This window comes from Adiantum capillus-veneris, chromosome 19 (genome assembly GCF_014529385.1).
Source record: "Adiantum capillus-veneris isolate H3 chromosome 19, ASM1452938v2, whole genome shotgun sequence".
In the NCBI taxonomy this organism is placed as follows: Eukaryota; Viridiplantae; Streptophyta; class Polypodiopsida; order Polypodiales; family Pteridaceae; genus Adiantum; species Adiantum capillus-veneris.
The window spans coordinates 87,557,071-87,582,984 of NC_140949.1; the positions used below are offsets into that span (position 1 = coordinate 87,557,071).

General features: G+C 42.6%; 1 protein-coding gene across 1 annotated transcript in view; it reads left to right on the forward strand.

The window, feature by feature from the left end:
• The first annotated feature begins 11,065 nt into the window (after positions 1 to 11,065).
• The window catches only part of LOC147434416 (AP-2 complex subunit alpha-2-like), a 154,571-nt gene continuing 139,722 nt past the window's right edge, over positions 11,066 to 25,914 (forward strand). Inside the window, exon 1 of the mRNA XM_086490885.1 lies at positions 11,066 to 11,515. Within this exon, the coding sequence (XP_086347011.1) occupies positions 11,384 to 11,515 (132 nt within the window). The 5' untranslated portion in view covers positions 11,066 to 11,383. The remainder of the gene's footprint in view (positions 11,516 to 25,914) is intronic.

Genomic DNA, 25,914 nt, shown 5'->3' on the forward strand with positions numbered 1-25,914 from the left:
GGTTAGTTAGATATTATATTTTATGACACGTTCGGCCTTTTGTAGCTGAGATGCTACACCCCAAAGCACACTTTCTCGTATATAGTCCTTTAGGAGCAATCTCCGAAGAGTAGTGTAAATTATTTTCTCTTCCATCCTTAAGGTCCTATACGAATCCCTAGCCTTCCCACTCAAAGTCAAGCTTAGAGTATTGCTCTTATGTAGTTCATTATGTTCTCCTAGGGATCACATATTTGTTCAAAATACTTTATCATAAAATCTAATATCCAGCTTCACCCAAATGATTTTCTCATGTTAAACTGATCATTTTGTAAAATCTAATCCAAGGGAGCTTAAGTGGTGCGAAATTGAGGAAAAATGGACAAACCATAAGAGGGAAGAGTGCTACTATAGCATGGAATATACTAGGGAGAGGTATGTACAACCTAGTCCAGTAGCACCTACTCCACCTAGATACGTTACGGAGAATCTGCCATGTCCAATGGGAGTTTCAAAGGCCACAGCATGTCTTAGGACAACAACCTCCACTGCAAGGTGCTAGAATGCTTACAGACATGAGATACACGCCGATGATGGAAGCATCTAATAAACGAGCACTAGTACCAAATACAATGTATTATAACAACCAAAGCGGGTACTAACCTTCAAAGTGTAGAAGATGAGAGAAACACATGGAGTGGTGAAGCGGGTACAACCTCCACCTCTTGCGTTTTGACCTAAAGGAAAAAGGTATGAGATGGATGAAAGGACATTGCATTTCATTGTGAAAAGAGGCCTAGCTAGGTCAGAGCCTGTTTACATCCAAGAGGACATGCAAGAAGAAGCTCCTCAACCAGAAACAGATGGTCACAAAATCTGTGACAACCAACTGGTCAAACAATGTCCTCAAACGGAGATCACTCAATTAAATGCCCAATGTCTTGATTGTGGCATCAGTCACTTGATTCCCCATCGTCCAAAAAATCCAAACCAAGTCATAAAGATCATAACGAATGTCTCAGGGATTGTTCAGCCACCCAATAGCTCGAAAAACAAAAACATCGTACCAGTTCAAGTAGTTACAAGAGCACAAGGTCAAAAGGAAGCGGCGGATGAAAATCCAGACAGAGAAACAAAAACTGACACGAGTCCAAAGACTGGTGAACCAAAGACCGATGCAACTACTCAAAAAACCAAGAGCAAGCGGAATAGTTGGAGAGCTAGAAAGGCTAGGATGAAAGCACATAGGGAACGAGAGCAGGAATCACTAGCTGAGGAGATTACCCAAGCTAAAGAGAAGATAAGACAACCTGAGGAAAGGGCTGCACCTTCTCTTACGCAGATGTCTCAACCTCCAGAGGAACCATCCATGAAAGAGAAACCAAGAAGTGATATTTCAAGAGGATCAGTGTTGGTCGAGAAGGTTAATGAGCCATTAGATGCCCTTTTTAAAATCCTATGAAGTGCGGCTCAAAAACAACCAAACCCAAGAACATAGGTGGATGACATATCCCTATGTGGAACTAGAAAAGCAAAGGCTTGAAATGTTCCAGAAAATGATTCAAACAGCCTACACTTTACTAGAATCACCAGTTGGAAAACCTGAGGTTGTGACCCTTGTCCCACCTACACCAGTATTCCCACCAAACCAAGAACAAATAGAGCCAGATACCAGTCACGAGCACGGACCAAAGCTCAAGGACCCAGCATTAGAACCAAGGATAGTGTCTAATACCACTAATAATTCTTCTAAGGGATTTCACGAAGCTATACTTGAGGGTTGTAAAGAAATAGATGGTCTTGATGAATTGTGGAAACAAGTTAAAGAAGTGTTTCTTCTACCAATAGAGTAATTTGAGACTGGGTCTCAAATGAATCTAGAAATGCAATCATATTGGGGAGACAAAGGATCCGTACAATCTATGGACAGTCAACCCCATTCGCTAAGAACACTACCATGCTATACGGGAGAGCATGAGGCCAAGTCAAATGTTATTGCAGTCCCATCACAGAGACTATCTTCCAACAAGGTCATCGATTCAAAAGGGTTGATAGATATTCTATCTACCCTAGTCACCTGTACGATAACATTAGCCAAATTGCTTAGAATAAGACCAAACATGTGGACTATTGTGGGAAAACGCTTAGAGAAATTTGGTGTAGAAAAATCAATGACTCAAATCAAGGAAGGGAATAAAGAGCTTGAAAGGCCTCATCTAAACACTAAGCCAGTGCCATTAAACAAGGTAGGGGAGTACTATGGGGGAGAAGATGGGAACACCACTCTTCCTGTGGAATTCCAAGGTGTAAAAACCATGGCAATCCTTGAAAGTTGAGCTAGTGTTGGCATCACAACAAAAGAGATCTAGAAACAATGAAGAAAACCAGCAGTGAGAGCTACCAGGTTAAAACTGCAGCTTGCAGGCGGACACATGGAAAATCCCATAGGACTGCTAGAAAAAGTAGTTGTTACTTCTTGCGGCATTGAGTATGAGCATACCTTTGCTATCGTTGACTTTGACAAAAAGAACAACTATGACATCATTCTAAGAAGACCACTCATGCGACAATTGAAAATGGTCCAAGACTGGGATACGACCATATCTACCTGAGACATATGGAAACCACGACGAGAACAAATCTTAAGGACCATAGTTACAAGGATGTGACGAGAATCCCTGTAGAGGAGTTTGATTCAGCTACTTTAGCTCGATCATAATTTCCAGCATGGTTGGGTAAGCCTAAAGAACTATGGATGTGTGGAGCTTTGCAATGTGGTAGCTTGAAACGAGAGGAGTGTATTTTAGAAAGGCCGATCGAAGATAAGGATTATATCCTAGAACCATTTCTTGAAGAAGCATTAGAGCCACTAGAATGGAAACACATCTTGGCTACTCTGGATGTGTGCGCTATTCAAGACGGTCCAACAACAAAGTTTTGTGATAAAGATGGCTATGATGTCGTTCTTTATTTTGCACTGAGTGTGATCCAGGAAAACGAAGAGAACCAGACATCAACAAGTTCCCAAGATGCAGAGCAAACAATGGAATTTCACCAATCAAAAGACGAAGAAGAAGACGAGTTCTATGACTCCATAGAACACTTGGAGCTTCAAGAAGATGCCGAGAATAGAAATCTGGACAACCCAGCATGTGACATGAACGACACTTTAACTAATGCACGATTTTATGATTGTCCATATCAAAGACCCAAGAACCAATATCACCACTACAAGAATATAGTGCATCAGAAGTGGATTCCAAAATCCCTGGTGGTGATGCAACCGCAACAAGCATCCTCATACGTGGCTCCTATACAGGAAGAAAAGACTCAACCAAGAAGAAGTGGCCATGTCAACGGGCTAACAACACTCTAATCAATTGGCTAGAAAAGCCCTCCCAAAAACAACAATCCAAGAGCGAACAACCAACCAAACCACAGAGGGAAAATGCCAAAATTCAACCTTGCTGACGATAGTAGCGGCAGTGATGATTTTTATGACATCCCCTACCAAGAACCAAGGTCATCACCCTCACTAGCAGCTTCCGTAACAAGTCAGGGCCAAAAGAAACAAACAAGTCAGAGCCAAAAAGTTTGACAAATCTACATACCAAAGAGCTAGCTCTCGGCCAAAAGCACGTATGGATCAAGAAGATGAAGATCTCATATGAAAAATCACAAGATCCAACACCAAAAGGAAAATAGTAAAAAAATGCAAGAATGGCTAATAAAATCACAAAGTCGCAAGCTTTTGCAGCTTAGATTTGGGTTCCAAAGAAGTTGATACAAGCAGAAAGAGGTTAGAAGTTTATGTGGATTCCAAAACAGGTAAAGTGTCAACTCCCAAAGTCTGACATCCGTCCCCAACCAAGCGTACAAGGACCGAAGCAAAGACCGATGCTGACTCACACAAAGACAAGGTGAATCCCAAAGAAGTCTCTTAAAAAACAAATGAAGCAGGAACAAGTATGAGTTTCCAAACGAGCATCATCAACGAAACAACTAGTAATCATAAAGAAGTGGGCCCAAAGGAAACCAACAAAACTACTGTCACTACACCGCTGCTTGAATTCTTTCAATTCCTCCTACGGTTACTGTACAGTTAAAAGAGAGCAAGCTGCTCACTTTACCAGTGCATACTACACAAGGCTTATGAATTCGAAGATAAAATGAATGTATAGGAAAATCTCAGAAGCAAAATAACCAGAGGCAACCAAGTAGAAAGTCCAAATCTCTCTACAACCTTCAATCAAGCAAACGGCACAGGAGCTTCAAAGACCATCACATTGCTTGGAGTAGGAAGCCTCGCTAGCAAATGCCAATAAGAAAATTGTTTATATTGGCACAATGTTTAATTGCCAAGCACATCACATACTCTTGGCGATACCCTATCGTCGAGGAGGACTCCAAATAGGAGGGGGGAGGCATTCTAAATGTTGACCTAATATTATGAATATTAGAGGGCAATGTTTTGCGAGCTGCATTCATTTTTTTGAGTTTGATTACGATATTTTTTTGACAAAATTCAGAGTATATGCCCTCATAATAGCATTACAGGAGGAATACGGGGACAAAATCCATATATGAGCCCGTACATAGCGTTTCAATTTCTATTCGAATGATTTAGCTTTTTGTTGAGTTGAATTTTTTTTAATAGTTATTTTTTGAGTTTTCTTAACACACACATACACACACACACACACACAGATATATATATATATATATATATATATATATCCATAATCTAGATGAAGGAAAGATTGAAGAGATGCCCAAGAAAGAGAAGAAGGTACAGGAAAATGACAAAACTTCACGAGGTATGTCTCACAAGCCATGTGCACAAGACTATAATGTTAGAGGTAAGAAAAGAATGCTAATCAGTCTTCCACAACAATATGAGGCCAAAAATGAATAAGAATGGTCATAAAACATTGGGATGGCCTACAAGGACAAAGAAAGTTGGTGATGCGACTAACGAAAGCACCCATCAAGTGTAAAGTTGCCTATCAGACACTTCAAGTGACCTACAAGGCCGTATACAAGAAGTAGATCTTTATACTGTAAATCTTCTATCTTGTATTGTGACTTAATGAAGCCTAACAAATTACAAAAGGGACTAACAGTACTAAACAAAAAAAGGGATGCAGAAATGACAGTTCAGTCATCTATTGTGATAAATGTCTCCAAGAGCAACCAGGGGTCAAGCCAAATTCTGGTCATCATAATTGGTTCTACATGTGCTTGGTAGCCAAAAAGTGCAAGAGATGCCCATCAATAATTTTCGAGACTGAAATCCAAAAAGTTAGCTTGTAAACCCAAATACAAGTCCAAATCAATCCAAACTTTGTCATCAGCAGGCTATGAATAGAGAATACAAGCTAAGGTTTTTTTAATATAAAAGGGCCACAAGTCTAACCCCTAGCCAAAGATGCAATTTTTCAAATATGAAGCCATGATAGCCATCTACATACCTTGTACATCAAGTATATGAGTTTTGAGGACAAATGGACAATGATAGCTCATAGATGGTCATCTATCGCGAATGATGTCGGATAAGGCCCTTTTGAAGCAAGTTACTAACTTGGGGAATTAACTGGGGTTTGCCAGGCTTTAATTAAGTCATGTATCAAGTAGAAGTAGTATAATGATTTACATAGCACACAAAAGCTAACAATGGCAAATGCGACTTTGATCACCTTGATGCATGAACAAAGGAGTCATCAACAAAGAAGAGCAGACACAAATGGTAGACAAACCAACCCTCCCAAGGTTACATATCTTGTCCTTGATGAGGCAGATTGAATGTTGGACATGGGTTTCAACCCTCAAATCAAAAAAATTATCTCCCAGATTCGGCTTGACAAACAAACTTTGTATTGAAATGCAACTTGGGCCTAAAGAAGTTGAAGGTGTAGCCAGACAATTTCTACAAAATCCTTACCAAGTTTTCATTGGTTCACAAAATCTGAAAGCCAATCATTCAATTCTACATATTGTAGAAGTTGTTTTTGAGAATGTGAAATAATCAAAACTGACAGATTTACTAGAGTAAGTGATGGATGGAGCTTTATCTATCCATGGTGATAAGGTCAAGCTGAACGAGACTGGGTTCTTTCTGAATATAGATCTAGCAATAGCTCTATAATGACAACAAGATATGTTGCAACTCATGCCTTGGATGTGTAAGACATAAAAGTTTGTCATCAATTATGATTTTCATGGATCATAGTTCTTATTGTGGTTTGACAAAAGTACAAGCAGTGGAGCAAACAAAAGCAAGAACGACAACAAAGACCGAACCGACATTGACAATCAGGTCATGTCAGGGACGCATGAATTTAGAGGGGGGAGTGTTGACCCACGGGTCAACAACACGGCATAACTCAATTTCCGTACCAAAGCCTTGTTTTTTGAGAGTTATGAAATGGTGCAGATTATGGTTAAAAACATCATTTGTAATGAGTAGCTATTCTAAATACAGAAGCCGGGGTGCAATGGCTCTTTCGGATTGTAAATACAAAGCCATTTGGCCCATCGAACTCTATTTTTGGTTTCTTAGTATATAAGGTACCTATGTCATTTTGTAAGGAGAACATTATCATAATCAAAGTTTTGAGCTACCGTCGACTGTGCGTGAGAGAGAGAGAGAGAGAGAGAGAGAGAGAGAGAGAGAGAGAGAGAGAGAGAGAGAGAGAGAGAGAGAGAGAGAGAGAGAGTGAGCTTCATCCTGACGCCAGTCCATGCTCGCTCATCGCATTGGAGATCTGACTGCACCATTGCGATAGACTCGGAGAGAGCTACGCAACAATGCCAAGCATTCCACACAAAACGAAGCTTGTGTGCTAACGCATCTATGAGCTATTTGTGATTGTAAGTGTATCAAATGATGTTTGTTTTTTGCGTGCAAGGAGTCGTTAGAATATGGCAACATAAGCTACGCATAAGTACTCGTAGATTTCAGTTTCGGGCACTTTTAAAAATCTGCTCTGTCTTCATACGCATTTTCCGCATATGGGTTTGGAGTGAGGATTTTGAGTGTAGATGCTTTGGGACAGGTGTATCCCAGTGAGGGGATGGTGTTCCTTAAGTTTCGTATGATTCTGGTATGGTTTGGTGAGTTTCCTTCCGTTTGTATGTATGTGAGTTGGTTGGTGTGCTTGAGAGCAATGAGATTCTTGATTGTGGTTTAGTTAGCCTTCTAGAGTGTTGTATATGTGGTATGGTCTCAACTTGACAAGCTAAAGAGATTGCCTTTTGTGCGCTTGTCGTGTCATCTGTGTCCTCGATTGACATTATGTTGATCTAGGTAGTGTTGCAAGCACTTTATAGGTGGTGTGATTCGCTTCCACAACACCACGTGAGCCAAGGGTATTTCTCTTGAATGGCCAAGCCTGCACCCTTGTAGTTGGAGGCATTGTTGTCACAATTATTGTGACATCCCCCCCCCCCCCCCCCCCCCCCCCCCCCCCGCGGTGGATGGCACACTCATAAACCTTTGTTAAAAAGTTAATTATTTTTTCTTTTAGAGAGGTATCAATCACCTCCAAAAACATTGAGTCCTTTGGGCAAATCACCACTATGTTGATCAATGGTTTTTTTTGGCAGTTGGTCCACCCATCTAGATCTATGGTACAACCAAATATTAGTACAAAATCAAGCACTATTCGCTTGAGTATCTCCTCTGTGGCACCCTTAAGTTTATCAAAATATTATGTACACATTTTTTGACTATCAAGTGAGACAAACCCATTTTTTGTAGTAGACAACAAGGCGTCCCTTGAAAGTGGATTTCATGATGTTAAATGAAATCCCATATGCCATGAAAGCCTTCATCCAGTATAGGTGCAATGTGTACATGTCTCCTGTGACACTTGACCTAGGAAACTTTGAACACTACCCACTTTGCATTGGCGTACGCATGTTTTCACCTTCAACATCCTCACGTACTTCCATTGAAGCTCTGTTAGAGTGTCTGATTGAATCTGACCCAACCTCGTGGTTTTAAGGAAGATGTCCTTTCTCTTTGCACTGCTTTACGTAGGATGCAAAGTGAACCAAATATTGCCAGGTGGTGTAGTGTAATCTGTCAAGCTTGCACCAACACCAAACAAGTGCTCTTTGATGCGAGTTGCATTGCCATTGAAGACATGGCTGCATGTGTTGCAGTTTTAACATGGTGAAGCTCTTGCACATATCCCCACTCCTTTCCTCACACCACATTCTTTGAGCTTCACTACTTCTTTGAGCTTTGATGTTGCCTCCTACAATTTGAATGGACCATACAATTAGTTTTTTGTTTCATAAAAGTGTTATAATTAACCAAGTGCATGTAATTCTTGTAAAAGTACAATGCAATTTAGGGTTACTAGGGCTTAGAGTTTGAAAAACATTCACCAATGGACATTGACATATGAGGCTACTAGCCTACTTGAAGGTACAAGAGAGCTAACTCATAAGTAACACCAGCTAAAAATCCACTATCTATGTCTCTTGGAAGTAAAATTGTAAGTTCAGAACACCAAGAGATCGTAAAACATAATTCTACATAAACATGAAGGTAAGAACCAAATCTCAAACACAACCAAGTTACGCTTAAATTCACCAATGAACTTCTCTTCCTTAAGAGGTAAGAGTCGTTGGCTTAAACACACTTAGTGAATTTTAAGAAAGATACCATTTATGCTCACTTAGAGGTAAGAGCGTTTGCTTGAAAATAACTAAACAAGCCCTATTGTATGCCCTAACTACAGATAAATCCTACTTGGAGGTGAGAGTATCATCTCATAACAACCAAGAGGCTTGCTTGTTGCATTACTCTTGTCCAATTGGAAGTAAGAATGAAGGTTTAGAACAACCAAGAGAACTCCTCACACCAAATCAATCGTAGAAGTAAGAGTAAGTGCTCAAACAGCCAAGAAACCAATCACTACATTGTTATTAAAAAATCATTCTCAAAGAGAACCAAATTTCTACCATAATCCACGAAAGTAACCCCTATTTCTTATACCAATCCCCAACACTCAAAACCTGTATAATGTGCTAACTTCTAAACTTAACACATGATTCAAATGCTTTGATTATTAGTAGGCGAGGGATCATCCATGCCATGCTAATGATAGCAATGTCTTGGCTATCCAAGGACATCAACTAGTTCTAAGTATCAAAAATAGATGGAGCTAACAATATCTTTAGAGCTCATCTATTTTCAATATTGTATTTGTTCAAAAGGCAAACTAAAGTATCTTATAATCAAGCGACATTTCAGTCACCAGTTTAGGATTTCTTTGTTAAAAAATCATATTTATATTTTTAAAGCAAATCTCTATACCTTTCACTGCTTGAATTAACATTGCAGCTTAGAGAAGCTGAGAGATGCTAATATGAGTAAAATTGACAGTATTTTTATCCAATCAATTTGATCGATTAACTTGTCGATTGAATACCTTATTGATTGATATGTAAGAACAAATATGAGATTCTAAAATATAGTGACATGTCATCATATACTACGGTTGAACAATATGACTAAACATATTATATGGCCACTACTCAAGTTAAAACATTTTGTGAATAACGAATCATGCAACCTATATCCAAATCTTAAATTATGTTTGTTATGAATTTTGTTCTAATTAACCATACACAAAATTTCAATCACCACATCATCACAATGTAGTGATGTAGATTCCATGAATCCAAAACGACCATAATGATTGCAACAACAAAATTAACTAGCATCAAAGGCATGAATATAGACATGTTGAATTCATGATAATATGGTCTTTGTAGTATAGTGATGCCCCACCTAGAATAAAAATGAGAATACAGGTGGGAAATTGTTTACACAAAACCAAAATAGTTGAGAGTTAATCTCCTCACAAGGAAAGGTCAAGTACCATAACACAAAGGTTGACACATGAGATCAAAAATCAACTATCAATCCAAGACAATGTTGCTAGTTCTATGCCATATAAAGTGCCAAAATACAATTAGAGAACCACACAAGAACAATGCACTCTTAGATGAAAACATGCACAACGCATTAACATTCACACAATGAGAGTAAGCCAAATAACATGTGAAGGCAAATGGAAATGCCCGTATGTTTTAGCACATAATGCGTTAGCTTCACCAAAACAATAACATGTGATGGATTCCAAAAAAATATCTAGATGATTATGAAGGCCAAACAAGGCATCACCCGCTTGGAAAAAACCAAGGAGAATAGGAGGAGGAGCATGAGCCAATGGTTGAAACATGTGCAAGAAGATGCGGTCAATAGAGACAAGACAAACAATTTGCGATGTGCCTCATAGAAGAGATTGCAAGAGTGCATTACACCACCCAAGCCAAGGTGCAAGAGCACAAAAGAGTGTACTTGCCTCATTTAGAGAGTAACATCATTGAACGTGCATGGAAATCCAAATAAAATAGGAAAAAAAATGCAACAAATCCCAAAAATTACCAGAACAATGCATGAGAAGCAAAGTACGTAACACATGCACACTTGGGTTCAAAATGTGTGTTGGGGGCGGGGTGGGGGCGAGTGTATGATCGATTGACTTTTTGACAGTCCATCTTTATAGAGATTCTAGCCAATCATTCTGCACCCTTAATCCGAAGATTCGAGGTTCATTAAAGACCATATGGTTGTTTGTCCGGGCCCCTTAGTGTTGAGGTAGCACCTTATTGGCATGTCAGGCCACTGAGTGAGCCCAAGTTCAAACTAATGTTCATATAAAGGCCCCTTGGTGGTGTACTTACTTTTCAGTGCGAAAAGAGAGCAGCTATATCGAGGGTGGGTTTAGACGAGCTGGTGGGAGAGAGAGGGGAGGTGTATATCTTTAGTGGTGTGAGTGGATTGGGCAAAAAAGGTCGTGGTTTCCTCCGGACCTACCTTTGTTTAGGGGAGCCCCCCCGGAAGAGCAAAACTACCCGGTCGGTTTTCAACAAGAATCACATATTAACCCTTGATCGGCAAGATCACAAGCGAACACGTCAACCGCTGAGGTACCATGCCTGGCTGAGATACAGTCCCGCTAAAATCTTTTAATGCTCTGCCTCTGGCTTGTGCGAATAGACGAGCTTGACTGAACCCAGCCTTGTTTGTGCTCCACTTGGGAGGGGTCAAATTTGTTCTCCCTTGGTGGTGTACTTACTTTTCACTGCCAAAAGAGAGCAGCTACTTATTTGTGCTCCACTTGGGGTCAAATTTGCTTGTTGTTGCGGGTCTTCGATTTCTCCTTCCCCCGACCTCGTTATTCTTTGCGCTTGCTGTTTTTCTCACATCTAGCTTTCGAGCTGTTAGAAATCTCTCTCTCTCTCTCTCTCTCTCTCTCTCTCTCTCTTCCCTTGCGTTTTCTTCTCTCTGTGTGTATGTGTAGCTAGACGGATTAGGGTCTCTATGTCTCTTTCAGGGATGAGAGGCCTGTCTGTCTTCATCAGCGACATTCGCAATTGCCAAAACAAAGAGCAGGAGCGCCTACGTGTTGACAAGGAGCTCGCAAACATCCGAACTCGCTTCAAGAATGAAAAGGTAATCTTACCGCTCCGTTGGTATTGCATTTGATCACTTTGTCTGCACCATTTCCTGCACAGATCGCATTGCATTTTTCAGCGCGGCGTTTATGAAAATGCTCGAGAAAATGAAGGCTTTCTACTATGCTTGCTATCGCATTAACAGCATTTTCATGAGGATCTAAACGAAGCTTTGTGGGCCTCAATTCATGTTGACAGCCCCGAGCTAGTAGCCCAAGAAGCAACTTTTCTGCATCTACAGGGCAATTGAAAGTGATGTTTGTTAGCTGTGTTTGTGGGTGGCCGTTATGGATCTGATTTGAGTTTTGTAACTTTGATCATGCTGGATCACCTCTATGTTTACATTGACCATGCAGTCGTTGGGATGGGAAGGTGTAAAGATGTATGATCTAGTTTGTCGGGGATGAGTTCTCAGTTGAATATTTAGCATGTAGTAAACAACTTCTGGTTATGTTTATGAGAGATTACTTACTCGTAGGCAAGTGCTGACAGGGTCTCCTGCAACTTGTTGATGTGGTCTTTCATTTTGTCGATGCTGATTTCCTTGGATCAGGGCTCATTAGTTCAATCTTTTGAATTGACCCTCTTCATTGGAGTCACGTGGACTCAAATCACAGCTTGATTTTGAACACACATGCTCTTGGGTTTTATCTAAGCATATGAAAGCCTCACTTGATTAGACCTTGAGATCAACATTGGGCCCCTTTGAAGTTTGTGCACCCCAAACCATACGCCGCTGGCCTTCTGAATCGCGGGGCTGATATTTCAAATCCCTTGCTGCTGGCTGACACCCAATCGCTGGCACCTCTTCGTTGCCACACAATCGTTGGCACCCTTTTCCCCAAGGGTCGCGTGCATCTGGCCTTCATGCGCAGCGTTTCATCTCCCAAGCGGCAGCTCGTCAAATTCTTTACGCTGTTTTTTTTTTTCTTTCGCTGGCAGCCTATGATTTAGGCTTGTGTTATTAAACCCTTCAATTGGCTGACCAGTTTCCCCATGGTGTGGACGCTTAAAAAAAAAAAAAACACCAACATAATACAACTCCAGCGAATGGCTTTCTCTAGTGATCTGCAATTGCTGCACTATCTGCCCGCCCGCCTCTATGCACTGCCTCTTTCCTCGTGTGCAATACCTTCTGGGCGTCTTCCGTTGTGTGCAACATGGCTGCGAACGACTTAGATGTGCATGTTCCATTTCTCTCGTATATAGACGCGATTCCCGAAAAGGTTCTGCAAGAACCTGAAGTAATCGTAATTTGCGATACACCGGAGCCGCTAGACGCCGTTCCTGCTCCCGGAGTAACCGTGGCAAAACCTACTCCTTCACATGTTCGACTTTCTTTGAGGCTCAACCATACCGACATCTTAGGACAGAGAAGGCCAATCCGAGGACCCGATAGCAATTCTCAAAGAGCAGATGGCCGCACTTTCGACAAGTCTCGCATCAATCAACATTCGCTTGGAGCAGATGTAGATGCAAACCTCTTCCCGAAGTCATTCTACTTCTTCTCGAACTACACATGCTGCTTCTCTGCCGTCTTCTTTCCACGCTTCAGTGGTCGACCAGGAAGAACCACTCAAAACAAAAGCCTTTGAAACTCAAATTTTCTCACCCAAAGCATGGTTTCTCAGAGACAACTAGACACAAAGTACCTTCATGCGAGCAACAAAAGTCTCAACATGAATATTCTTGGAAATGCTACAGTTATAAGCAACCAACTTCTTATCAGAGTCATCAACAACAAAAGCAGCAATATGAAGCTTCCAAAGGATCATCAACGATATCAAGATGGGCTTACTTAGTGGCACATATATCTGACCCTAGTCGAGTACTCGGTCGTGAATTTCGTGACGCTGGACAAGTTCCCCCTCATGAGCCATGCCCTACATTTAAGTCTTTCTTGTCTGATGGTGGTACAATTGAAGATTTATTGATCCTTTACCTTGTGTAAGAGGATCCTTCAGAGGTCTAAGAGGCAACAGCTCCCTGGACCTCCCCCTTCTCAATTGGAAGCCTTAATACGCGCTGAAACAGCTGAAGATTCAAAAGAATTCGGTTCTTGTGTGACAACGGACAAGCACATAAGCCCTTCTTTGGTCATGATCCAGGCATAAAAACTTGTCTCGTCACCGCCCTTGCAGAAGAAAGTCTCTTTCTCTCTCTTTAACAAATACCAAATGCTATGGTGAATGATAATTCTTCAAACTTGAAGGTACGAATCCTTACCTTCAGTGGTACAAAGGATAAAACAGATGTTGACTCTTGCAGCACGACTTCAGGTCGCTGCAATTGAATTTTGGACACTTCTTGTTTCACAAGTAAACCTTTATAGATGGATATACCTCCAAACACTACTCTGTCTCAGTCTACGACATCCCTTCAAGAGGATTTTATTATGCCAGACAAACCAATGGAATACCTTACAGATTTCCAACTAGTGGTCTTCACTCAACAGAAACTCAAGTCGGTTTACCAATAGTTTCACTCGAAACAGATAAAGATTCTATCCTTTCTTGGACAAAGCTCGAAGTTACAAAAGACTTTGACAAAGGCACTAATCAAGTTGCAGATATGATCAGTTTTCAGTTTGGCAAAATAGTTATGGTCGATATTAGTGCCATGACGTGGGACTTAACAAAAAGAGCTTTGGATGCAAAAGCACTCTAACAATACATTTCCTTCTCCCGGAGTTTCTATAACTACCTTGGGTTTTATTTTAAATGGGAGGGCATGTCACGATTGTGACGTATTCTTTGTCTTTGGATTGCTTTTTTCACTTGATTCTTTGCAGATACGAAGATGCACCAGATCCGAGACCCCCGATTCTCCAAAGGATGTGTCTCTTCGCCCATGAGTCGCACCTATTTGGCGAATAGCCATGCCTTTCAGCGAATGGTTGCACCTTTACACCGAAGGGTCACGACACTACAGCGGAGGGACACGACTATCTTTTCATATCTCTTCATCGTGTCTCTTCAGTTTCTATATAAGAACCCTTGTAACACATTTCAATCAACGAATCAATGGATCAAACACAGAGTCTTCTAAGTCTTATCTCTGTGTCAAGTTCAAGTTTCTTAAGTCTTAATCATGAGTTTAAATACTTAATTAAGTAACTAGAATCCTTACAGTGGGCAGGGCACCATAGGGCGAGTGTTTTTGCATGTGCTTTGATATGTAAGGTGTCCCTCTAGGGCAGCCCTAGGGAGGCTAGAGGGTAGCGGCTAGCGTTGCCTTTGCTAGGCTTCATTTTGACTGAGTCTGCCCTTGATCTCCGGAGTCATGACAGAAACTCAGTATGCTGAACTTTGTGTTGATGTATGCTCATGTGTGTGTGCGTGTGGTGTGTGTTGTATTGGGGAGCATATATTAGTACCTAGTTCTACACCCACTATTGGGCACTGATGACGTTAGTGGGGATGTCGTGGTATTTAGTCAATACTATGCATGATGAAGCTGATGGTTATATTGTCTTGTGGGTGACTACCATGGGTCCACACCTTGCACTTTCCTTCAAGGGTGAATCTGGGCTTATCCTGGATTCATCTAGGTATATTTTTAGTCGTATAGCGGACATGCAGACTTCACATTGTGAAGTTTACGTCCGAGTTACGACCAATTGATATTGTGCTAATTCTTTCTATCTTTTTGGTGCGTATGCCCTATCAACTATCTCATTTTTGAGCTAATTTTTCCGATTTAATGCTTCTTTTAGTGCTAGGCTTCATTATGACTGAGTCTGCCCTTGATCTCTGGAGTCATGACAGAAACTCAATACGCTGAACTTTGTGTTGATGTATGCTCATGTGTGTGTGTGCGTGTGGTGTGTGTTGTGTTGGGGAGCATATGTTAGTACCTAGTTCTACACCCACTATTGGGCACTGACGACGTTAGTGGGGATGTCGTGGTATTTAGTCAATACTATGCATGATGAAGCTGATGGTTATATTGTCTTGTGGGTGACTACCATGGGTCCATACCTTGCACTTTCCTTCAAGGGTGAATCTGGACTTATCCTGGATTCATCTAGGTATATAGCGTTTCCTTTGCTGGTTGCTTGGCGTTTTGGGCTAGCCCTCTTTGTTGCTAAATGTAACAAACTGTTGACATGTCGACCTACTGAAGAACGGAGCTACCGGCCGAGGGGCCTAAACCCTAGAAGCAACAACAGATTTTCAAAAATTGCATAGCTACTGATGACGTGGCAGGTTTTTGAAAATTGTGTTGGAATTACGACGTGGCGGGTTGTACGGATTTCCGCGTTTTGCGCTGACTTCTGTACGGATTTCCCTAATTTACGCTAGCAACCTTTTGGCATTGCTTTTGGACTAGAAGCTTTTAAGTTTGAAGGCTTTTCATGTAAAACTGCTTTTGGGGCCTAGGGCCTTTAAATATAAGGCTAGGGCTCATTCTTTAGCATGCTTCCTGGCAAAGGTGCAGAGTCTAGAGTACCGGCTTGTACTGTGTTGATGCAATATAAAGAAATACTGAAAGGGGCGCCAAGGTTTGGGGCCAATACTCTCTGGGGTGGAATTCTGCCACTCCGTGTCGCGTGTCGTCTCTCTCTCTCTCTCTCTCTCTCTCTCTCTCAGTTCAGTTGCTATTGAACAGTTGTTATTGAAGTGCTAAAACTCTGTTCAGTCTGTTCTTTTCTATTGGCACGTGGTGCTCGTCTTGTGACAGTGGTATCAGAGCATCAGGCGTGTGCTTTTCTGAAAGCATAACGGTCCTACAAAAGAGCAGACAGAGCTATTGGAATTTTATTTGAGGTATCTTCGGCCTCCGACACTGGACTTATTAGCCACTCCCACCCTTACTTCATCGCGCATCGGGCGCGCTCCCGTCTTCATCGTCGCTATGTCTTCAGGGCATAAGCCATAAAGAACCCAAGACTTGGAATTCATGGATTTATCATAATATTTGCAGTTTCTGCTCAACGAGCTTCACGACATTCTTTCGCGGCATCCTCAGCAGAATCTTTCGATGCTGCAAAGTTTTCAACAATTTCTGAGCTACATGTTACCCCCTCTGATGCCCCAGGTGGTACCTCCTCCTCCGGCACCAGAAAGTACGAGAGCTTCCAACCGACAACCTTCTCAGCCGTTTGTTCCGATCGGGGGAGTCTTCAGGAATATGGTGTAGCCATCTGACCCTGATCCAGTGCAACCGCCTTTGCCACCGCCATTGCCCCCACCACCACCACCGCCGCCACCAGGCTACAATGTTTGGAGCCCATATGGATACCCTTATTATCCATACCCAAGACATGCGCTAACCAACCCAAAGATTTCAAAGACGGTGGCACGACAGTCAAATTTTTCACTTTTTCCGGGGTGAAAGATCGCAAGAAAGCATTGCAGTTCCTACAGCAATTCGACAACATCTATGCTTTGGGGAACTATACAGAAGAATCCAAGATTTCTGGAGCAGCGGGATTTCTTAGAGATAATGCTATGCAATGGTGGAGTTCAATCGCGACACAACCGCATGCTCCAAGGACCTGGCAAGCTTTCAAGACAGTTTTTGCACATAGTTACATGACTTCGATGTTTGAAGTCCGGATTTTGACAGAGGGGGGCAACTTGAAAATGCTTGCCACCGAAACCATGGACGACTATAACCAAACGTTTCTCGACATGTACCTTCCAGTGTCCTTCTTTAAGTTCATTCCCTTGGAGGACCAGTACAAGCGCTACACCATTGGACTACCATCACCATTGCAGGAATATTGTCTCTCCAAACAAGTCTCTACCATGCAAGAGCTTATGGACCATGCCGCGGTCGGCTACAAGCTCATGAAAGGAAAGTTGGAGTTTACCACAGAAGAAGCTCCGGCCACTAACCAGAACTCCCGACAACAACAAACAAATTCTCGAGAATCCAGTGAAAACCAACCTCAACGGCCTCGTCTGACACGACGTCAACAAGACGCCTTGTTACAAGAAGGCCGATGCTTCGAATGTTTACAAACAGGGCATACGTTAATACATGTCCTGAGCGAGCCTCGATCTTCAGTGCAACCTTCTGCTCCCACGATAGACAGATCCCCGTGGTCACCTCCGGCCAAGAAGGCTAGACTTGCTATTGGACTAGTACCCGATATTTATGGTATACACCTCGAGAGTTTTAATGAATTATGTAGAGCTTATGGAAAAGTCAACGGTTTGAAAGCCCTTATTTTCTTTGAGCCCGGAGCTATGGAGAACTTCATCCATCCAGAATTCTTGAAGCAGATGCACTTTGATTATGATGTAGAGGGTGGAGAAATTGAAACTGAGCTAGCCACGGGGCAAACTCAGAAAGTGGTACTGCTCATTGGTGCACTTCCAGTGACTATACAAGATTATCCGATTTCCACATTATGGAGTTGGGCAATTGCGACGTTCTCTTGGGCATGCCTTGGCACGACAAGAATGATGCAACTCTTCAGGTCCGGAACCGAACCATCACCGTGATGTAGAAAAGCAAGCCTGTTGTCCTCAAAGTTCAGTTGTCCGAACAAAACCCTGAATGACCTCTCTAGTTGTCTTCTAGTTAGATACTTTTGACCATTGTTTGAGAAAGTATTGTTTGAAATTTGTTTGAAATGGATGCTATCTGTTTTAAACGTGTCTTGGTGCCGATTTGAATTGTTTGACCCTGGTTTTAATACTGGTCTTAATAATTGGTGATTTTACTCCTGGGTGGAGAAGTGAAATACTGTTTTGGTATTGTTTGAACCTCGGAACGATGCAGGCCGATGCCTGGGGAGCGTTCTGTTGTATGCTAGAAAACCTCCGAACAACGCAGGCCGATGCCTGGGGAGCGTTTGGTTGTATGCTTGAACCTCCAAGCGACGTAGACTGCGGTCTGGGTAGCGTTTGGTTGTACAGTCTTCTGAGCTCATGGCCCGAACCTTTTTAGGTTATTTGCGGGGGGAGTGACGAGGTAGTCGTTGAGTAGCTTCATACCTCAGACCGTTTGTCTCGGGGGAGTGCTCAGCGGTGTTGTTTGTTGTGTCTTGTAACATGCATATGTGAGCATTTGTGTTGCATTGTGATGTGCCAACCACTGAATATTCCTAATTGGATGAGATTGCCTGGGTATGTAATTTTAGTGCATCAAGACACCCGTGGAAGATCAGTACGGTCTGGGTGTGATGGCTAATTTTACTACGCCGGAATATCAATTGTTCCGATATGGACGAAAGGAGAAGCTAACTCCTTGATCAAAAGAGCTGAAAGGAGAAGCTAACTCCTTCATCAAAAGAGCCGAAAGGAGAAGCTAACTCCTTAACAAAAAGAGCAAACTGAATGTCCCTCCGAATTTTTTTTCCAGCTAACTTGAGTTGTTTTACAAATATGCTGTAATCGCGGACGATTACTCTCTTTCAAGAAGGGGAGATGTAACAAACTGTTGACGTGTCGACGTATTGAAGAACGGAGCTACTGGCCGAGGGACCTAAACCTTAGAAGAAGCAGAAGCAACAACAGATTTTCGAAAATTGCGTAGCTGTTGATGACATGGCAGATTTTCAAAAATTGCGCTAGAATGATGACGTGGCAGGCTGTACGGATTTCCGCGTTTTGCGTTGACTGCTGTACGGATTTCCCTGATTTACGTTGGCAGCTTTTTGGCATTGCTTTTGGACCAGAAGCTTTTAAGTTTGAAGGCTTTTCATGTAAAACTGCTTTTGGGGCCTAGGGCCTTTAAATATGAGGCTAGGGCTCATTCTTTAGCATGCTTTCTGGCGAAGGTGCAGAGTCTGGAGTACTGGCTTGTACTGTGTTGATGCAATATAAAGAAATACCGAAAGGGGCGCCAAGGTTTGGGGCCAATATTCTCTGGGGTGGAATTCCGCCACTCCGTGTCGCGTGTCGTCTCTCTCTCTCTCTCAGTTCAGTTGTTATTGAATTGTTTTATTGAAGTGTTAAAAGTCTGTTCAGTCTGTTCTTTTCTATTGGCACGTGGTGCCCGTCTTGTGACACGAAATGGACTATTTTCTTTTTTTTTGAGTAATTTCTATTTATTGAAATTAGGATATTTAAAATGTGTGCACTTAAAATGTAAAGGTTAGGAACTGTAGATCTACTGGAATTATTAAAATCCATTAAAAACGGACAACTCTGATGTGTCATGATGGGTGACACTAAGCATCACGAAAGGGGCTGTATTGTTAGTTCGGTGGGTGAGACCGAGAAGTGGATATTCCCGATGCGTCACATTATGGGTGAGGGGAGCATCGAAAAGGGAATATTCCATTGGTATGGCAGGAAATTTAAAGTGGAAGAAGGAATACGCGTAAAGATGCAAGCACAAGAATAAAGATGGGTTTTAAGAAGCTTTTTTCTTAAAAAGCGGAATATTTCAAGTGTTTTCCGAGAAATTCTCTCTCTCTGGAGGAATATGTGTCTGCATAGCATGTGTGCATGAGAATTGCATCCGGGGACGCCATGTGTCCGTGTAGCATCAATTTTCAGCTCACTGAGTTTTATTGAGTTTTTAAACAGGTTCACACATTCAAAACTTTGATCGGCCGCCCACTTAATAAGTAGGCAGCCCATGCTTAAAATAAAGCAAGGCCCCCCACAATAGTAACCAACGCTGACGATTAGGCTGAAAATAACATCGCAATCTCTCTCTCTCTCTCTCTCTCTCTCTCTCTCTCTCTCTCTCTCATGCTAAGACCACTGCTAGCTCCACTTCTCCTCTAGCGCCACCTTCGCTGCTATCTTTGCCGGCACCGCATCGGCTATTCCTACCGGGTATTTGTGCCTACAAAAGCAGCCCACACTCTCTCTCAGCCCCCTCGTTTTGCCAGCGCTACCTCTTGGAAATTGTACGATGGAAATTTGCAAGCGAACAAGTGAAGCTGCCCGCATGCGAGGGTCGCTTTTTCGCATTCGGAGCGCTTTTCGCATTCGGAGCGACAAGTGCGGATTGTGAATTCGCTGTACTAGTTGTTGCTCCCTATTTGTGTTTTTGCAGGTACTTCGTCACGGAGGAGGAGCAAGGAGGCCTAGGCCTGGAAGCGGAATCGGGAACGGTGTATAGGGCTTCATGCTCTAGGTAGAGACGGAAACAAAATTGAGAGCTCATCTCTTGGGAATTTCCCGCATGGGATGGAATTGACCATTGAGTGAGATTTAGAACGGAAGGGTTACTTCGCTTCTTGTGCTTGTAAAAAGATTCTCCCTAATAAAGATTCTCTTTAAGGGGGGGGGATCAACCCATTTTATGGTCCCAAATACTGTGTCAATCTTCTCCCTCGTCTCTTTTGGGTTGAAAGTCTATTTATTTTCAGCTTGTTGATTATTCGTGTGTGACAGTGGTGTCAGAGCTCGGATTTCTCTCTTTCTTTGTAAAAGAGGACGATTTCGGGAAGGAACAGGAAGAACCATGACGAGCCACGGAAGAACCGCTGAAGATGAACTTTAGCAAGTATGAGTTCAACTCGCGGAATTGCAACAGTTTATCACGCTGCCCGATGTCCAAAAGGTTTTGGAAGGGGAATCAAGAAGCCGCAAGGAACAAATGCCGATGGGTGTCGGGAAAATTCTGTCGGTGGTAGCAACCCGCAAGAGGAAAACGTGGAAAGAGGTACCGAAGCGCACAAGGGATCTCTGGATCAGGACAAACAACCATCTAAGAGCAAGGGCTAAGAAAAAGAACTCTCTATTGAACCAAAGCAAGGATGTCTCTATCTCTTCTCCATCCCACTCTCTTGACTATACTACTACATCTACTTCTTATAAAGTAATACTAAACAGAAGCCCAAGTTTAAGAAGGATAACCGCAAGTGTGACTGCAAGATGCGGGTTTTCAAACTTGGTGACAAAGATGTCAAGTTTGACAATTACATAGGACGGAGAGACATCTCTAAGGCACCGTCTTTCATCAGATAGTTTCAAGTTGCTTTTGCCAACAGAGACTTCATTGAAAAATCCAAGTTGCGTCATGTTGGGATGCATCTCAAGGAGATGGCAAGCAACTGGTGGTTAGCCAAGATTTTGGAAGGTACACAAGCTAGAACGTTGGCTCAATTCAAAACTGGATTTTATGAGCAATTTCTTTCGCCTGATTTCGAGAAGGACATTCGGAAGGGATGGGATTGGCTCGCCAAGAAGGAACATGAAAAAGTCACAGCCTATGTTTACAAGTATTGGTTGGTTCTTCTGAAAATTACACCTTTCATGAAGATTTCCGATGAAGGAAAGATGCACAAATTCGAAACAAGCCTTCAACATCCGCTTCGAAAGAGCATGAAGGTGTACCCCTAGCGTACCCTTCAGCGGATGATGGAGTTGGCAATTATCGCTGAGGATCTACACTCCACTGGTACCCCAAGACGGATGGAACATAGCACGTACCGTGCAAGGCAAAGAGTGGTTGATGATGACCATGGCGACCACGGCAAAAAGCGTCCCCCGTGAGGACTTGGATTAGCCTAAGAAGCTAGAGGGTACTGGCAAATGGCTCAAGTATCTCACGCCAAATCAAATACAAACCTTCAAAGAGCAAGGAAGGTGTTTCTATTGTGGTGAGAAAAAGGACACATGAAGACCGACTACCGTGCTCGGCAACAACGACAGGAACAAGTATCTTCGAAGAAGGAACAATTGAAGAAAGAACTCGCTCCACCGAGCTCGAATTCTATTCCTGATGTGCAAGGAAATACAGAAACAAAAAAAGGGAAGTGTCAGCTCCTTAAAGGCTTGGGATCCGTGAATAACCAGCGAGCGTTGATCCTCTATGACCCAAGGTTGACGGACAACTTTATCTCATTGGACATTGTAGAACGCTTGGCCTCACACCGGATCGGCTTGGAACTTCAATCACTTCTGGGTCGGCATTCGACAGGTTGACTACCAATGCAACTCCCGTGCAAGGACAACTTAATCTTCTGATTGGCGAGTACAAGGACCGAGAATCATTGTTGATGGCACCCTTCGAGGGATGTGATGTCATAGTGGGTATGCCATGGCAATGCCTCATGCAGCCGGTCCTAGATTATGTAGAAAAGACCCTCGCCTTTGAGTAGGAGGCAAGAACATTAAAATTTTGGTTGATGCAGGGGATTGGCTATTCCCTATTGTAAGCCATATCTCCATTAAAAAGGAAATAAAGAAGTGTGTTTCTGCTTACTTGATTTCGCACGAGAAAAAGATAAAACTAATGAGGGTTCGTCTCTACTTTGAAAAGTAAGCGTTTTCAATTTCTTGAAAAAGTATAAGGATAGTTTCACGGACACTCTGCCAGATAAGCTACCTCTGGAACATCTGGAAGATCATCGCATTGGTCTCGTACGGGGTAGCTCTCCCCCAAACCAACCCCTTACAGGGTAAATCTTGCTCAGCAAGAGGAAATTTTGAAGCAAGTCAATGAGCTTCTGGAAAAAGGTCTAGTAGGACCAAGTACTTCGCCTTACTAATCTCCAGTCTACCAGTGCAGAAGAAAGACGGCACGTTTCGAATGTGCATAGACTATCGATCTCTAGACAAGTTAACTATCAAGAATGGCTTTCCGATTCCTCCAATTGATGATATTCTTGATAAGTTACAGGGCTTGAGCCGTCTACTTTCATAAGCCATTGCATGAACTTCTTGGTGAAGCACTACACCGATGCAATCTCCTGAAGCATCGCAGTGAACCTCGAATGGTTTCCTTAAGTCTGGCACTATCAAAATAGGTCCATGGCTTGATAAATAATTTAGCTTGTCAAAGGCCCCTTGTTGTCTCGATCCCCATTTGAAAGGGATCTTCTGCCGTGTTAGGTCATGGAGTGATCGTGCTACTTGAGCAAAGCCCTCCAATAATAGGAACACAATCCCAAAAAACTACGTACATCATGCACCGTAGTGGGAGTTAGCCAATCTTGTTCCACCTAGATCTTTGCGGGATCCATACTCACTTGGTCGTGTGAGACTATATGGCCAAGATAGTGTATCTTCGTGAGAAAGAACTCGCTTTTCTTTGCATTCACATGCAACTCGCGCTTTCGCAATTCCTAAAACACCATGTCCAAATGCTTCCGATGTTCTTCCTTGGTCTTCGAAAAGACGAGTATGTCATCAAAGAACACTCATGTAAAAGCTCGGTGTGGGCTGAAAATTCGATCCATCATTCGATTGAATGTGGTAGGAGCATTGATCAGCAACCAATTATATATTGGGTGCTGCATGCGGGGTGCGCCGACAAGGGGGTAGATAGTCTTGCGAAGATTAGTCTGCGATCTTCCTTGATCCAAGAGCGGAAATCCTTACATGGTCAAGATTCGTAGTGATATGGAGACCTCCACCAATTTAAAAGGCGAGCAAGTTCCACCTTGGGATCCTCCCATGAGTCCTTCCGCTAACCCTCCATCCTTGCCACCAAATCCCATGGATTCCATGATGCAGCAAGAAGAAGCACGTTGAGTAGAGCGTGTGGAAGCGGCGGAGCAAGAGGAACGGCGATGGCAGCCGAAGCCGAGGCTCGTATACGGGAGTGCGAGCAAGATGCCGAGGCTAGTAGACAGGAAAGGGAAGCCATGCATGATCTCATCACAATTTTGGAGGTCTGATCCGATATCTCTTCCTTGGAGCAAATTATAAAAAGCTTGCCAAGACCATCACGAAGGCGACCAATGCTACACGAAGTTGTCACGAACGACCAATGAACCTATTTTGGAGAAGATTATGTTCAGTAAGTATGACGGCAAGATGGATGTTTTTGTCATTTATTCTTGATTACACCAATTTACATCCTATTTTGTGGTTGTTCATATTTTTGATAATAACAAAGTTCTCTTGGCTTCCACGCATCTCACGGGTGATGCCATCACTTGGAAGGATGAGTGGATGGAGGAGGAGGAGGAAGCCCACAAGGCGGCCTATCCCAAGTCTCGCCTCGTTCCCCCTCTCGAACTTAGTTGGGAGGAGTTCGAGGAAGATTGAAAGACTTGCTTCTTGCTTCCACGGTACTTGAAGCAATTGGAAGAGGATTTTCGGGCTTTGTCTCAACAAGGTAAACCTGTGATGTCGTATGCTAACTGTGTGTCTCAGCTAGGTAGACAATTGAGGAAATTGGATGAGGAAAGGTTGGAGGCCTTTCTCTTTGGATTGGACTACTTGATCAAGTTTGACGTGGAAGCCGGTATCCAAAGACATTACAAGAGGCGATATGCTTGGCTCAACTCCAAAAGATGAAGCACAACAAGGGTAAGCTCAAGACGATGGATGTCCTCTTATGACGACTCTAAAGACACATACAAAAATTTTAATGGGACAGGTAACAATAAAACAAAAGTCTTCTTCTCAATCTAGTTCTCCATCTACATCTCTCTCTCAGAGTGACATAAATAAGGATAAGTATAAAGGAAAAACTGATAAACCTCAACTCCCACCTAATGAGAAAGTTGCTCAAGGAATCGTAGGTGGTCAATCAAGTGAAGAAGAACATGCATTGTATGCAAAGGAACATAGGTGTTTTCATTGTCACATAGTAGGTCACATGAAAAAGGATTGTCCTAAGAATGAATCTAAAAATGAACCCGCTACATGTCAACTTCTGACTCTACGCCTCAAGTGAATGCTATGCGTGTGGTAGAGCAAGAAGCTACGCAGGAGGGGACTTTTGATGATGAGGAACTCATAAAATGCGATGGACATATTAAAGGTCAAAAGGTGGTGGTGTTATTTGACTGTGGTAACACACATGACATTATTAGTGAGGCCGTCATGACACGTGTCCATCTCCCGTCTACTATTCCTACCTACCTTGTGATGGAATTCTTCTCTCTTGCATGTCACCATGTAGATCTTGACATTCAGCACGTTCGATTTACTCGTCAATTTGTGGTTGCTAAATTAAGTGGATGTGATGTTATTTTGGACATTAAGTGGTTTCAAGCCATGCATTGATTGGGATACCTCTTCACGGAGAATGTTTCCCAGCTCGTTACCATTGGAATGGATCCAGGCACCCCATCAGGTCCTCGCATCTCTAGCAGGAAACTACGTAGTGGAGTACCGGACTCGGTCATTCTGGTCAATTCGATTTTGACCAATTTGGGATTCTTGACTGTGACAAACTTGGACACTCCAAGTCAAGATTCTACCGCGACACAACAGAGATTCACTTCAAAACAGTTCACAATTCACAATTGATTCGACACAGCCCGACAGAGTTTCGTGCCTAGAGATGTTGGCCCCAAAGACTGACGCCGCTTTCGGTATTTCTTTTTGTATTATCTGAGTTCAAAGTACAAGGGAGTGGGAGGGTTCTCACTCTCAGACTCTGCGTCCAGATGCTCTGAGTTGTGAGGGCCCTGCCCACTTATTTATAATTTACAAGGGATGCCCAAAAGCAGAGCCCCAAAAGCTTCTCAATTCAAAAGCTCTCTTAAAAATAAAGCAAGTAATCCCAAAAGCTGTAAGT